The sequence below is a fragment of the Leptosomus discolor genome, chromosome 10 (genome assembly GCF_034619465.1).
Source record: "Leptosomus discolor isolate bLepDis1 chromosome 10, bLepDis1.hap2, whole genome shotgun sequence".
Taxonomy (NCBI): Eukaryota; Metazoa; Chordata; class Aves; order Leptosomiformes; family Leptosomidae; genus Leptosomus; species Leptosomus discolor.
The window spans coordinates 3,249,097-3,263,763 of NC_141400.1; the positions used below are offsets into that span (position 1 = coordinate 3,249,097).

A 14,667-nucleotide genomic window follows, 5' to 3' on the forward strand; every position below is an offset into this window, starting at 1 on the left:
GGCTGGTGTGAAAGGCAATGAGGGCTGGAGAAGATCTGGGTGGCCCTGGGAAGGCAGGGGCTGATGGGTCTCCTCTCCAACTCCAGCCAGCTGGAGAGGGTGGCCATACAACACTGCCACGTGCCAGCGCTGGTGCTGTCTCAAAGGTGAGCGAATGGGATGGTGCCTGTGTGACCTGGGAAGGACTTTGGGATCCAAAAAGCATCAAGAAAAAATACAAGCTAGGGTTTGCAAGCAGGGCAGTTGCCACATGGGCAAAGGTCTCCTTGGAGAGAGGTGCTTGTGGAGCTTCTTGTGGGGTTGGAAACGTAACCCTTTCCTGTGAGGCCATCATGGAGTGTCTTTGCTGCTCCTTCAGCCAAGCACAGGAGTGTGAGAAATTACAGGGCTATGTGATAGGGCAGGGAAAGGACCCAAAGCGCACCTGGAGGTATCTTGTGCTTTCTTTAGAGCTGTTTAACATTGATGAAACAAGGTTGAACCACCACGGCTTTCCATGGGTGGGACGGGAGAAGCACCCATCCGTAAGGGTGTACGCTGCCCAATGCCCTGCCCTTCCGAGGCCGGTCTCCAGGCTTCCATAGTCTGAACCCAAAGGTTAATCACCATGCCGTATGTTAATTTTCCCCAAGTCAAGAACCACTCTCTTTCACTAGTTTTGAAGTTTTCTGCCTTTCATTGAATTTCCCTGGCTGTGTTTGGAGAGCAGGTGAGCGGGAGATCCCAATTTACTTTCTCTGCAGTCTAGACTATTCATTACTTTCCTGTCTCTAAATGAAGCAGGCACAGTCCTTTCAATACCTCCATAAAGCATTCCCTCACCAGGCCTCTAATCATTTTCATTGTCAGCCTCTGAACACTTATTATTTCCACTATATCCCCTTTTGAGATCAGATATCCAGAGAGGAGCCCGGCATGTTAGCAAGGGTCTCCTCCGGATCTCTGCTGTGAGCCGGCAGGCTTTCAGGAGTATTTTACATCCCTCTCTTTAGCCATCCTCATATTTTGTTTTACTTTCCCAACAACAAAAAGGAAAAAAGACCCCGGAGTCATTGCAGATAGCTCAATGAAAGCGTAAATTATTACAACTAATTTGGAGCCAGATGATGAGCATGCGTATCTTGAATTATTCCTCACCGTGCCTTGCCTTGCAGTTGAAGGGGCGAATTTTATCTGCCATTGTGCTGCCCATTCACCTAGCTTTGTGTGGTCTGACAATATCTCAACCCAAGGTGGTATATGGTTGCAGGCACTGCCGCTCTTGTTATTTACAATGGCTAATTAAGATCCTGCTACAACCTTCATCCCACCCTTAATTCTTATGAAGCAGCCAACAAAAGGTTTTGATTTCCTTTTTGGCTGGAAGACCTTTTGGCTTCTGCAAAAAGGGGATTAAGAATGAAAGCACATAAAGGTATGTGCACAATCACAAAGTCATAACAGCTCTCCGAGTGCAGTCTCCCAGGAATGAAACGCAGCATTAGCAAGAAGGGCTAATTGGGGCTGGTTTAAAGAGTGCACATTGTGTAGCCGAGTCCGGTAACACTTTTGATCAGGCAGACAACACAGCCACAAATTGCTTTCTTCCCCCTCCAAAATATCTGGCCCCGCAGGAAACGGTGTTTCACCTTTCCCAAGCAGCGCAGACAGACAGACAGGCAGACGGACGGTGCACATGAGCTGGGTGAACGCCGTGGGTCGCACCAGCTGCTCTGCAGGGCACAGCTTGGACAAGCCCAGCTCTCCACAAGCTCTGGGCAGATGCAGGGTCCCTGTTCCCTACGCTCAGCCTTGGGCTTTCCGGAGGCTGGAGCTGGCTTTGATGGTGATCACCAATGTCACTGTCACCGTGACCTGAGGATCAGATGGAGCTGTACACAGGCAACTCACCCAGACTTTCTCTCTGGGGAGTGTTTTGGGCACTGCCATCTGCTGTGGGTTTCAGAGCAATTGCTCTCCATCACCTCTTTGCCTTCAAGCGGCGCAGATCCCCAGTCTCAGGCTGCCTCCAGAGAGCCTCCCGATTGCAAACCTTGCTCTGGAGGAAGCAGTCCTCCCTGCTGCCTGATCCTCCCATGGGCAGGCACCCTCTACGGCTCTGCCCGGGGTGCTGCGATCCTCACAGCCTGTCCCCAACCCAAAGGCCTTCCCTCTTTGTCCCGGCATCACTGAGCCAGCTCTGCGAGCCAAGCTCGGGAATCTGGTTCGTTAGCTCTTGGCAATGCCATCCCCCAAAATGTCATGGCATGCACAAATCTATGAAAACCAGAGACCCGAGACATGTGTTTTTGTTTGTTTGCATGTGCCAACATTTCCAATGGCTCAGAAATGTGTGCCTGTGAAGGCTGTGTGTGTGTTATTCATTTAGGATCATTTTCAGCCCTTATAATAGGAGGCTCATTTTATCCTTTTGAAAGCTCTTGAGCAGAGATGATCACAGCACTAAAGCCTGCCATGGCTGTAAACAACATTTAAGCTCCACATAGCTGTCTCTCCTTGAAAAATAGTCCCACGAAGGAGGGGAAGGGTTTTCACTATGTGCTCGTGTCAGATACATAGATAGATAGGCAGCTCATTCCTCTAGGCTCCTTTGTAAACCCCAGCCAAGATTTTTACATTCTGATTCATGCAAATACGATCATATGATCAAAGTAACATGTGCTACCTCCCAGGAACTAATGCACTAATCGCTGGCGTGCCGCAGGCCATGGCCTATCTCACACCATCGCTTTCCCTCCTTGTTCCTGACGCTGCTTCCTCCTGTCCTTGCACACAACATCCCTCAAGCAGACAGCTGGCTCTGAACCAGCTGGGACAGGGTCTGCTTCACGGCAGCTCTCTGCATGGCCTATCAAAACACTCGGAGAGCCTTCTCTTGCATCCTTTCTGCTCCATCCACAGCAAAGTTTCCCATGGCACATCTCTCCCGGCTACTGATGGAGAAGCAGTGTACCCCAAAAAGGGTGCGTGTTTCTGGATCCCCTAGCTGGGAAGTTTTGGGGTGAAATCTCCCAATTACAAATTTCTCCCATGATTTCCATAGCTCCTTTCTTTTACTTAGGGTGGAAGCAGGTTCAGAATTACTTCTTTTGGGAAAAGAAATGGCCCTTCCAAGCGTGGGACTTCACAAGCCGGTGAAAACGTAACCCAGGGGAGAGCAGGTCCTCAGCACCCAGCTGGGAAGGGGGAACTGCATCATCACCTTGCCATGCTGTCCTTCATCCAGGACTTCCCTCCAAACGCACCAGGAACCTCACGACACTTGTGCTGCTTAACTGAGGAAGAAACTCCCGTTAGAAACTTCGGTGCAGTTACATCTTCTGTTATTCCTGGCCACTGCAGTTGTTTTTTTCAAAACAAAGGCAATGTTTTCTATCCTTTAGGCCCAAGCAGACCAATTCGTCTCACTTCAGATTGGTTTGATGTGGCTTGGGAAACTCAACTAGTCATTTCCCAAGTCCAGCATAACCCAATTATGCTTCCTGTGGCTCAGCCATGGGTCCCCCAGCCTGGCAGACACCAGGGATGTGCAGACAGTTACCCTTTTGTCTGCTCTGAAACTGGAAATCAGCTCTTGCCTGGGGAGGTGTCAGTCACCTTCGGGCTGCCCTGGTCAGACTATAACTTTCCATAACTTGCTGAGTAGAAACAAGTCCCACCAAAACAAACACGGCCAGGTACTTCAGTGGTCACCACCAGCCCAGAGCGCATGGTTTGGCTTATCTCTGCGGGTAACCACTAAATCCTTGAGTCCTGGCTGCTGGGGAGACCCCAGTATGTGCCAGACCTTGCTCCAGGACAGTGACTCTGCAGATGGTGCACCGAAGGGGATGCTTGCAGTCTATGTCTCCTTCAGTTGACACCTTAACGTGGGCATTGTGAGCTTGAAAGGCCACAGGAGAAACAAAACAGTGTTACGAGTTTTTTTGCCGTAAGCCAGGATGCAGCCTCTGCGGAAAAGGGGGTGTCAGCAGGGGGGCAGCAGAAATGGGTGATTCATGGCCAACCCGGAGAAGGTTTGGGCTCTGGACACCTCAGCAGGCTCCAGGGAAAGGCGGTGGGAGTTACCATCCAGGGCCTTGGCCAGTGGAGTGAGGTGGCGTTTGCTAAAGAAACAGTAAACTGCCACAGAAGTGGCATTTTAGAGGGGAAGGATCAAATCTATTTGGAGACTTTGAAAACAGAGTCAACTGAGAAATAGGCAGGTGAGATTTTTTTTTTTACACACCAAATACTGCTTTTTGCTTTCAAAGTGAAGCTTCTGATTTTCTCTTTAAAATTACCTATATTTAAAGAGACAAAGTAAATTGTTAAATAGGGTGAAATAAATGTTTTTGGTAAACCCAAATCTCTCCACCCAGTACTCTGTCTCACTTAAAAAAAGAAAAGTTTCAGTTTGACCTGATTTTTCCTCCCTAATTTTTCAGCTCACACCGTTGAATATAACAGAGTCTACGTAGGTTACATCATTCATGAGGAATCTGCTCTCATCCGTCTCCAAATGAATAACAACAAACATTCAAAAAATAATTGAAGTTTTATATATATCCCTTGGCCATTCAGGTGGTATGGCTGGCACGAGACACCGGCACTTTAAACAGCTGTTGTGAATCTTAAGTATAAACTTCCACCCTTTGGCACTACACCAGGAAATTATGCATAGGAATATACCTGCTTTCCCTTGCAGCAGACAAAAATCATGATGTTTAATATCTTGAGAGTGGACAAGAGAGAAAACCTTTTTTTTCTGGTGGACACCCATGCTTTGTCTGACATCTTCTACTACGTTGGAACAGTGGGACCAGACAGGGCTCTGGGCTGTGCTGCGACAGGCAAAGGGCTTTGCAGGGGGGGTATTTACACACCTCCTCCTCCTCCTTCATCAGCAGATATCTGCATTGCAGAGTAATTCAGTGCCCTACAAAAGTACAACCACCACTCCACACACGCACATTTTCACATGTTACAAGCTTATTCTTCAAAGGTATTTACAGTAACATAGCATGCTCTTAGAGCCAAAGTCACATATGTTTTCTGTTACCCAACCTATCTCACCTAAAGCCAACGCAGTTTGCTCAGAATCAGGTCTTCCTTGGTGGACAAACTCTCCTAGACAAGACAAACTGCTAGACCACCGTCTCCGGCCGGAGTCTGAGGCCCTGGCTGAAATCTCATTTCACCGCTTTTGTGAAAGTACAGAGACAACAAAACGCTCAGCGAACCCAGGAAAGCTGATGGACATCCACGGGGCAAAACACTGCCTGTAGCACTATGCATGTGCCTCTCAAGCCTTGCGCCAAGAGCTGGTGTAGACCGGGCATTTGCTTGAACCAGACCTACCTTCCACCTTGCTGTGTTTCTGCGAGCCAAGGTATAGAAGCTATTGCAAAGACCAAGATGATTTGAGGCAGTGCAGCCAGAAGGGGTGAGCTCAAGCTCAGGCCTCGTGATGCTTTCCAGGATCTTCCCCAAGCTCTGCTCTGCTCGCACATGCATCTCCCTACAGACACACTGGGTTCATAGGCACTAGGGCATCCAGCTCATTTAGACTATGGCCTTGACTCCAGAAGCCATGGACATAAAAACTGGGTCTTCTCATCACTGAAGCACTAGGGCATCATCCATTTCCTAGACTTCATTATTTTTGTCCCAGTTGCTTCTTTCCCACCTTGACCCACCTTGTGACATGTATTGGAGGAGTGTATCAGCTACAGTCCCAGAAGCTAATATCAATTGTGTAGATATCATACATGCTGGTGTGTAAGAGACGTAGTTGAAGGGATAAATTCCCCTGCGTGGGTGGGCTAAACCTTTGGGCAGCTGCAATAACCTCCCGCTTGCAGAAGGGCACAGCTACAACTGCGAGTGTGCTCCTGGGAGAGGCTTCCCCACTGCTTCACACCTGCAAAAAAAGTTCATCTCTAACTGTAGACCTGTGAACCAGCGCTATGGGGATGATCCCGAGTAAAGACAACTGCAAGGATGGCCCAAGAAAATGAGTACCAGGTTTAATGTGCTCGTGCTCCCAAAGGATGCACTGCCAAAAGCTGACTGTTGGCCAGCGGGGCAGATCACGCTCGAATAGGGCAGACCAGGTGCAGCAGCCACCCGGCTTTGTGGCATGGAGCCTGCAATGGCACCTGCGTTTCCATCAACAAGGCAGAGGCAGAACAAAACTACTTGGCTGTCGAGCAGGAAACAGCACACCAGCTTCGGGGCTCCAACTTGGTCAACCGCTCCTACCTGCTGAGAGCAGTGTGGTCCAGGAACGTTGCCCGTGAGCTAGGATAATCCCTGCACAGGGACCAGGACACTCTTCATCTTCTTGGACAGTGGTGAGCCCCAGGCAGGGCACAACAATGCCGTGGTGAAGGGTTTGCCTTACTTGGACCAGACAGAGTCCAGCTGAGCTTTGACCGCTGACCCTTCACCATCACAGGAACAGCATGGGAGACTCACCACCCAGAAGGTCTCACCAAACAGCAGTTTGGTTTGTGCAACACACTCCAAGTGTGGACCTACTAAGTTTCCCTCCTTGGATGGCCTCATATTTTGGCATGCCCAGTGGCCCCTGAGCCCAGCTTCATGACAAAACCAACCACAGCATTATCAGAGCGTGCCATTATCTGATCACAGCTATGAAAACATTGCTACAAATCTAGCAGTATTTGTGAAACAGTATCTACAATACGCTTTATTAAATCCAATTAAGTAGTGTATTTGTTTTAAAGTGTGCTTGCCCAGAGCTCCACACACATTAATGCCATCAGTTGCTTCAAGCAATCACTTAGCATTACGCCCCTCGCTCTTGAGGTTATTTCCTCAATAGTAATTAAATCCTCATTAACAATTTTCAGTTACAAAGTAAATCAAATGTAATAGCCTACATGAGGAATCTCAGCTCATATTCAGGAGGCCCAAAGACTTTCTGAAAGGAAGAGGTGTTAAACGCTGCAGACAAGCTTCTTCTCTAGAGTCTGGAGGTCAGCAGAGGAACCTGTCCAACGGGGCTCTTGGCAACCACTTGCAACCTCTGGACTAACCACCAAGCACAAAACACCACATGCAGAAACACCACGTGCCTGGTGGCTGCAAGGACAGGGGTGTCCCTCACTGGGTGCGTGATGGATTTCCCCTACTTATGTTCCTTTCTTGAGCATCTCCTCCCCAGAGCACCCTTTTGCCCAACATAAAGGTGCTCTGAAGTAACCTGGTGTGAATTCTTCTCGTTTTTTTCCCCTGCCTTTGTTGTTGTCAATAAAGCCTAAAGAGCAGATGTTCAAACACATATACTCAATGCACACCATCCTCAGCCAACAAACCTCTCCAACGGCACCTAGCCCAGGCGAGCACCGTATCTCCTCACCACACCGACTTTTCATGGCCCAAGGAACCCGTCTCACTGCTCTCCGGGAAATATTCTTGTAAACCAATGACACAAATGCCAGAGGCCCCTCCTGCCAATTTCATGGCCCCTAGTTCCCATGTGCCGGTCTCCAAACCCAGCAGGCGTTGTGGGACAGGGAGCAGATCCTCCCTGGCTGCTCTCGGCCTCATAGCAGAACCCTTCTGCCCAGCCTTCTCCAGCATTTACCGCCTCCACCCCTTCGAATTTCCCCGATGGCAAACAAACCCTGTCATTCTGACAGTGAAACCATCAGTGCCATGGGCCATGGCGATATTTCAAGGAGAAAAAAGGCACCATAAATCCTTTTTCACTCTGGAAATCAACTGGGTTTCTCCTCTTGGAGGTGCTAGCACAGCAAATCTCCAGCCACTCCCAATCCTCCACCCCCAGCACTCCTCTGAACTTTCCCCAAATCTCTCCCACATGAATCAATCTGAAGGCAAAGCTGGCAAACGCTTCCAGCCCCCACCAACCAATTCCACCACCGTGCCATCAGGTCCTGCTTTTGCACTGGTCTCCAGGTGCACCAGGAGAGCAGCTCCCTGTATATTCACTGGGAGAGGAGCTACTCGAGTGATCACCCGTGCTTAGCTGGGGCGAAGGCATCACCTGTAAGGCTGCCCAGTTTTTGTGGAGCAGCACGGAGTGACCCTGCTTAGCACTGTTCATTTTTCTCTAGGCTTGCAAGGTTTGGAGATTGGTTCAGATAAGCATCCTCAAGCTTGCATGCTTATCTGCACCATCTCCCAAAAGGCTTTGATCTGTAGGATTTGGCTGCAGCTCTCACAAGTTATCTTGAGAAAGCTTGTTCTGGGGAGAGTTGTTCTTCTGATTAACAAGAAAAAGCTTTCTGAGCAGCTTAGAGCATTTTCAGCCCTGGCTGCAATCAGTGTAGCAATGTCTGCACACAGAGAAAAGGAAGAAGTCAAGCAAGCTTCTCCTTAAAGCTTCCCTTGGGCTCAGCTAAAATTTGAGGTCAGTTATTTCATTGCTTCTTTTTCCCACTCCCTGTTTAACGCTGTCTCACCCCCACCCCCTGCCCCCAAACCTGTCTGTATACGCAGGTTCACACCTTGCATTTATGCACGGCTTTACATCATCCATACCCTGTGCAGAGCACCCGGGAGGAAAGCAAGTCACTGACGGGCTGGGAGAACTACGCACGGCAAGGCAGAGGGATTCGTCTGGTTGAGGGCAAGTTTTAAAAGCTACAATATTGAATTAACTAGCTGGAACAAACAGCCCCTCTCAAAACCTCCAGTGAAGGAAACACAAGCTACACATAAGTACGTGTTAATTGAGTCAGATGCTAATTTTCCAGTGTACCTTCTGCTTGGCCAAAGCTTTAGGAAATATTCATTGGACTGAAAAGTATCAAATTTAACTCCTGCTCTCGAAAAATGCCAGCGTGGATTCCCCCACTCTCAGTCCATCATCACCCCACACAAGATTTCTTCCTTGTGGGAACAAGGGAGGAGGAGGAAGACGGCATTAAGGAAAAGGCAGAATTACAGAATTAGCAACGAAGCTTATAGTGGGGAAACTACCCCGAACATACCCTGCTGCTCTCACAGAAAAGACAAATATGCATTAAACAAACACTACTCAGGGAGAGGAAAGAAGTGTGAAGAGCAAAAATATGTACATGTGTTTTAAATAATTTTTTTTAATTGTTGAGGCAGTAATACTTGGTTCATGGAACTGCAATATACAGAGAGGTGAAATAAATAGCTTATATATATATAATATATATAATATAGCTGGTTTTAAAATATTCCCTTATCATTGGTGTACTAGGTCATCTTGTAGTCACTTGAATGTATTTAGCAGCATTCTCCAGAACTGAGCATAATGCAGGATCACGGAGCCGTGACACCTTATGTCGTCAGAAAGGTTACAGAAGATCGATGCGTCGAGAACTCCACGGAAACTCAATCACTGCGGCACACACCATCTTGTCTCAGCCCGGCGTGCAGCAGACAATAAATAGATTACTGCAAAACCGGCACTTTTCGGGGCAGGGTCTCAGTAACTTTGGGAAAGAACTTTGGTTTTCTTTGGTTTTATTTATTTATTTTTAATAATTACTTTTTTTTTTTTTTCCTCTGGGGATATGCTTGAAAAGTTGTCCTTTCCAAAAAAGCAAAATAAGCACCTGTGTCATCAACAACAAGACGTCAATTTAAATAGAGCAGTTCATTTTGTGTTTCAAGTCACAATAAATCCCTAACAGCTTTTCCCCAGCGTTTGCCATCTAGTCTTTTATTAATTTTTTTATTTTTATTTTTTTTTTTTTAAACACAATGTACAAAAATAGAGCTTCTTCCTTATTTTTAATGTAAAAATATTCCTCTGGTGCAGTTTTTTTTTTTTGTGGTTTATTATTGTGACACTGTTTTTGTCTATTTTTAACTGGGGTTGGTGGGTCGTATTCTCTTAGTCCTCTTGGTGACTGTTGTGTACTTGAAAGGTTTCTGTATCTCCACTTGCCCCTTTGGGTACCTCTTCATAAAATGCACATCTTGCTGGTTTTCCCGGGTCTTGGGGCCTTTTCGTGGCCTCCCTTTTTTGGTGAATCCAACATACCAGCCTGAATATTTTGCTGACATCAGTGCCGTATAGTTGTTTTCTAGGACTTTTTCAATGAAGACACACTCCTTGCTGGTGCCATCAGGCTGAAAAAGGAAAAAAAAAAGGAAAGAAATTCATTATCCAAAGCCAAGCTCAGTGTCCAAAACTGAATTTGGCATCAATAAAATCATCACATCTGGACCTTGTTTTTGGTTCAAACATTGTTAATAGGAGCAGTAACAAACATCAGCTGAAATAGAAATGATTAAAAAAAAGCATGAAAGCATGAGGTCATCATTTCATTTTTTTTTTCTCAACACTCCTATCCAAGGAAAGAGAGATTTTTCAGAGACACCAGTTAAGTTTACCCAGTCCAGCTCCCTCAACTGCAAGCAAAGCAAGACATTTAGCTTTGCTTTTTCCATTAGGAAAGGAGGATGAATTGAACTTGTGCCAGGGAAACATCATACTTAATCAGAAAAAAAAATAATAAAAGAATCAGAATCTCATATGGGCCGAACAACAGCGTTTCCCTTTCTACCACTCATTTTTGATATGTTTTTTGAAATACCTTATGGGCTTGCATCCATAACTACCCAAATCCCACTAAAATCATTACAAGCCTTAGTCTAAGCCTTCCCAGCGCTTTGAAAACTCTCCCCCGCAGCATCCCTGGCACGACACCTGGCAAATAAACCGTGCCTGGAGCTCCGGGGATGAGCCAGAGGGGTGCTGGAGGCGTTGAGGTCCCTGACCCCACTCCCGTCCCTGGGACCCTGGAGAGCCCCGAAGGCAGCGGTTATTTCGGAGCTGCATTGCACACCCAAGGCTTGGCTCTGACTCGCATGCCGGAGCAACATCAGCAGCGGAATGGGCTGTTCCCACGCCGGAGCAGCTCCCTGGATGGGACGGCATCCCACCGGCACCCCGATGCGACTGCAGCTGGAGGACTACGTGGCAGCAGTGTTCTCAGGCACCAGACCCACCCCAGCCCCACTGCCAGAGGGGGTGACGCAAGTGCCTGATTTTACACCTCTGCTCTCTAAGGGTAGGTTTTTGTTTGGAAGAGAGGACATGGTCCTTCCCCTTTCCTGACCTTTCAATCTCAGCCTAAAAGCATCCACCCAAAGCTCAAGGACCTGGCTTAGGAAGGCATGTCCCTGAATTACTTTCCTCCTCACAGAGTGAGCCAGGATTAGCACAGAACTGGAGGCCAGAAGCTCCTGAGCATGAGTGCTGCTCCTCAACCAACCACCCGGCAGCAGAACGCCCACCCTGCTGGGACTCCTTTCCTGAGGCAGCCGCTGGTCAGGATTTTGGCAAACAGGGTTCAGCTCAACTTGGAGATCTAGATTAACAGACCCAGGACTGGACTTTGAAGGTGGCAGCATGCGGATCTCAGGCTGGATTCAGGACTCCGATTTACACAGCACACGCAGCACTGGAGGGAGTTGCAGCCTCACACAACAGCATCTTTAAGTCCTTCAGCACAGAGTCCTTCTCACCTATAATCTTCTGCCAGAAAGTAAGTTGTGCCCTTTAACTGCTGAGTTATCAGTGCCGCACTTAGAACATCACACGTCATTGTGTGCACTGGCACTTTGTTTTATGTGTCAAAAGACAGTAGGGAGCAGATACAGGCTTACTTCAGTCCTGGATGTTGTCTCATCTCTGGGTGTTTTATTGGTTTCAGACAGGGATTAGCGCAGTACGGAGCATCATACAGGACTTAATCCAATGCTCAGCAAAGCCAAAGGAAGGATTTCCATCATAGCATTAGCCCAATCCAACTCCCCACTGAAGTCAAATAATGAGTCTTTCAGTAATGCAGGCCTATGCTTGCTGCTAAGCTTACCATTAAACTCTCCCCACCCAAACTAAACAGTATCAGCCCCTCTCAGTCTTTAGCCATTTGACCCATCCCGTCCCTGGGAAGGAGAGGAAAGCCACAGCAGCGTGACCAGCACAGCCCCCACAGTGGTGGTTGGTCCCCGGCTGCAGCAGCTCTGCTCAGGGGCTCCTCTGGGCATGATGGCTGGGGCGAGGAGCCCAGCTTCGCACACTTACTACCCCTTCCCCAAGGCCAGACCAGCCTGCTCTTTCCTAGAAGCCTTCCTAAAAAACCCTGCACCATCACAGCAGAGTTTCATACCGTTTCTGGGAAGGGCAGGGGATCACGGGACAGAAGGGAAACCCCTTGGGCCAATCTGGCTCAGGCTTCCCCACACCTCTGATCCCCAAATAACCACATACGAGCTACAAACGAGGCTGTGAGGTGGGAACCATCAGGCACGACAACCCAAGCTGGAGGCAACAACAGGGGAAAAGCTTCATCATCACCAGCCTCCAGGACCAGCCATCCCTCCCTTGCTTAATACCTTTCGCAGAGCTTCAATTCAATCCATGCAACAATATGTGATGTTTACCCTAAAACCATTAACGCACCATCCTGCCTAAAGGGTTTCATTCCCATGAATAGGTCTCATTAGGAGGGCACGGGAGATTATGGCATCTTCTGCATCAGACGTGCTAATCCATGGTCCATGCTCTGATACGTGCCCCCCATATGGGGGCAAAGCCAGCTCTGCCATAGGACCATCAATCTCCATCCCGGGCTAGGCACAAAGGTCCTAATTTTATCATCTACAACTGGAAGCTCACAAACACTTTAATGAACAGCAGAACCGGGCAAAGCTCAGTGGTTCCAGTTCCGGGGGGGGTCATTCTCTGAGCCCTGGGTTTGATCAAAGCCACATGAGTGGGGAAAGGGGAAATCAGTGGACACCACGGGGTTCCACCAGGTTTCAATGGGAAGCCATAAAACGAGCTCCAGGTTTCTCAGGACTCAGCCTACTGCAAGCCCTTCCCCAATGAATGGAGAATTTTTAAACAATACCATGGCTGAGTTTCAAATCCACCCAAACCCAGGTGCTGAGGAACCAACCGGATCCATACCGCAGGGGGAGCAGGTAATTGGAAGGGCTGTTTCCCCCACGATCGTGGAAAGGTCCTGGATTTGAGCCCTGACCTTGTTGCTAGGAGAATTAAGGCATTTTCATGCAATTTGGGAGGTTTCCGCTTGTACTGCAATGTCAGTTTCTCATGGAAAATGAAGACTGGAATGAAAAGAAAATGTGTGTGTAGGAGGGGGAAGTTATTCTATTAATAACAAAAAAGTATTTACTTATGCCTTCAAATTTGCCAGCAGAGCCCAAGACGGAGAGAGGAGGTTGAGGAATAACAAGGTGCAACTTCAGGCCAACCTCAGGGCTAATTTGAAGTAAACAAGGTGCATGAGATAAAACAACTTAGTTCTGGAAGAGGAAGAGCTAAATGATTTGATAACATGAAATTACAGTAACATTTACAAGTACCTCGAGATAAATCAGGATAAGGACCTCACTTCCCCAAACAGAGCATTCCTGCCCATGCTAAGACACGTCAGAGACAGACAAATCATTTTCAAATACTTACAAGGTGATTTTACAGCATCTGTTATAATCCCCAATAGAACAGATCACTCGCACACATTACCTACGCCATGGAAAGCTGGACCCATGGTAATCTATCAGGGGAAAAAGCAGTTTATAAGGGTTTTCAATAATTTTTGAGTGTCACCTTGTCTTCACCACGTGCCCATCACTTAAGGTCTAATCGTGTCCCTATTTAATGGCAGCAAAACACTCTTTGGGTCTTGTCACCCATCCCCTTGCTCATCCAAAGGTAGAAGGATGGAAAAGATGCTTTGGCTGAGCATCACTCCCTGCCCCAGCTGCCCGCTAACCCTTCCTCAGGAGCTCCTAGCGCACAGGAGCTGTATCCTAGCTGATACGGGGCTGCACCCTCTGCCACCGACACCAGCCAGCAGACGCTGCCAAGCTGCACTTCATCATACTTAGCTGTCAGGGTGCACTTTCCAGGGTGCTCACCCTTCAAAACGTGGAGGTTTATATTTTGAACGGATTCTTTAAAACAAGAGATCTTGAAAGCCTCAGAGCTGTGCAGGAACCGCCTGGCCTGGTGCAGTGGCACTGCCACATGATGGGGGAGGACCTGCACCCAGCCCCGCATCCCCATCAGCCCCGCAGAGCAGGGCGGACGCGAGTGAGGGCTTTGCGGCCCCAGGGTGCCCCACATGTGCTCGGGGGACGAGTTGCTCCTGCATTTTGTTCACCACTGTCCCACAGGCAGCATCTCCAGCCAAGCTCCCTTCTCAGAGCAGGGCGAGAGCCATCGCAGAGGCACAGCCCTGCTCCTGCGAAAGGCGTGGGCTCTGTTCAAGTCAGCACCTCCTCACACCTCTGATGAACCACCCCCAAATTGCCAATTTTGCCCCCACAGGCTGCTGCCTGGCCGCGTGACGAGGCCATGCCCCCACGCAGGCAACAATCTGCAGCTCAGTTCTTTGCAGAGAAATAATTCTGAGCATTTTTTGTTTAAACACACCCCTAATAGCCCTGGGAAGACATGGTAGCTGTTAGCCAGACTTCTGATAAATGGTTTATAAAATGCCTGATCGAGATGCCTTCTTCCACAGAAACCCCCTCAGGCATCACCCCGGTCTGTGCAGAGGCAAGGGAAAGCACAGCCGTGCCAGTAAAGCCTGAGCAGCACAAAGCACTAGCTCCAGCAGAGCATCTCCTTAAATAATAGCTGGGGACTGGCCCCAGATGCAGTGAGCTGCTGCT

The 14,667-nt window shown here is 48.4% G+C and overlaps 1 protein-coding gene across 1 annotated transcript in view; it reads right to left on the bottom strand.

Annotated features, from left to right (window-relative positions):
- Nucleotides 1-9,816: 9,816 nt before the first annotated feature.
- FGF18 (fibroblast growth factor 18) overlaps nt 9,817-14,667 on the bottom strand; it is a 53,201-nt gene continuing 48,350 nt past the window's right edge. Inside the window, exon 4 of the mRNA XM_009951395.2 lies at nt 9,817-10,083. Within this exon, the coding sequence (XP_009949697.2) occupies nt 9,817-10,083 (267 nt within the window). The remainder of the gene's footprint in view (nt 10,084-14,667) is intronic.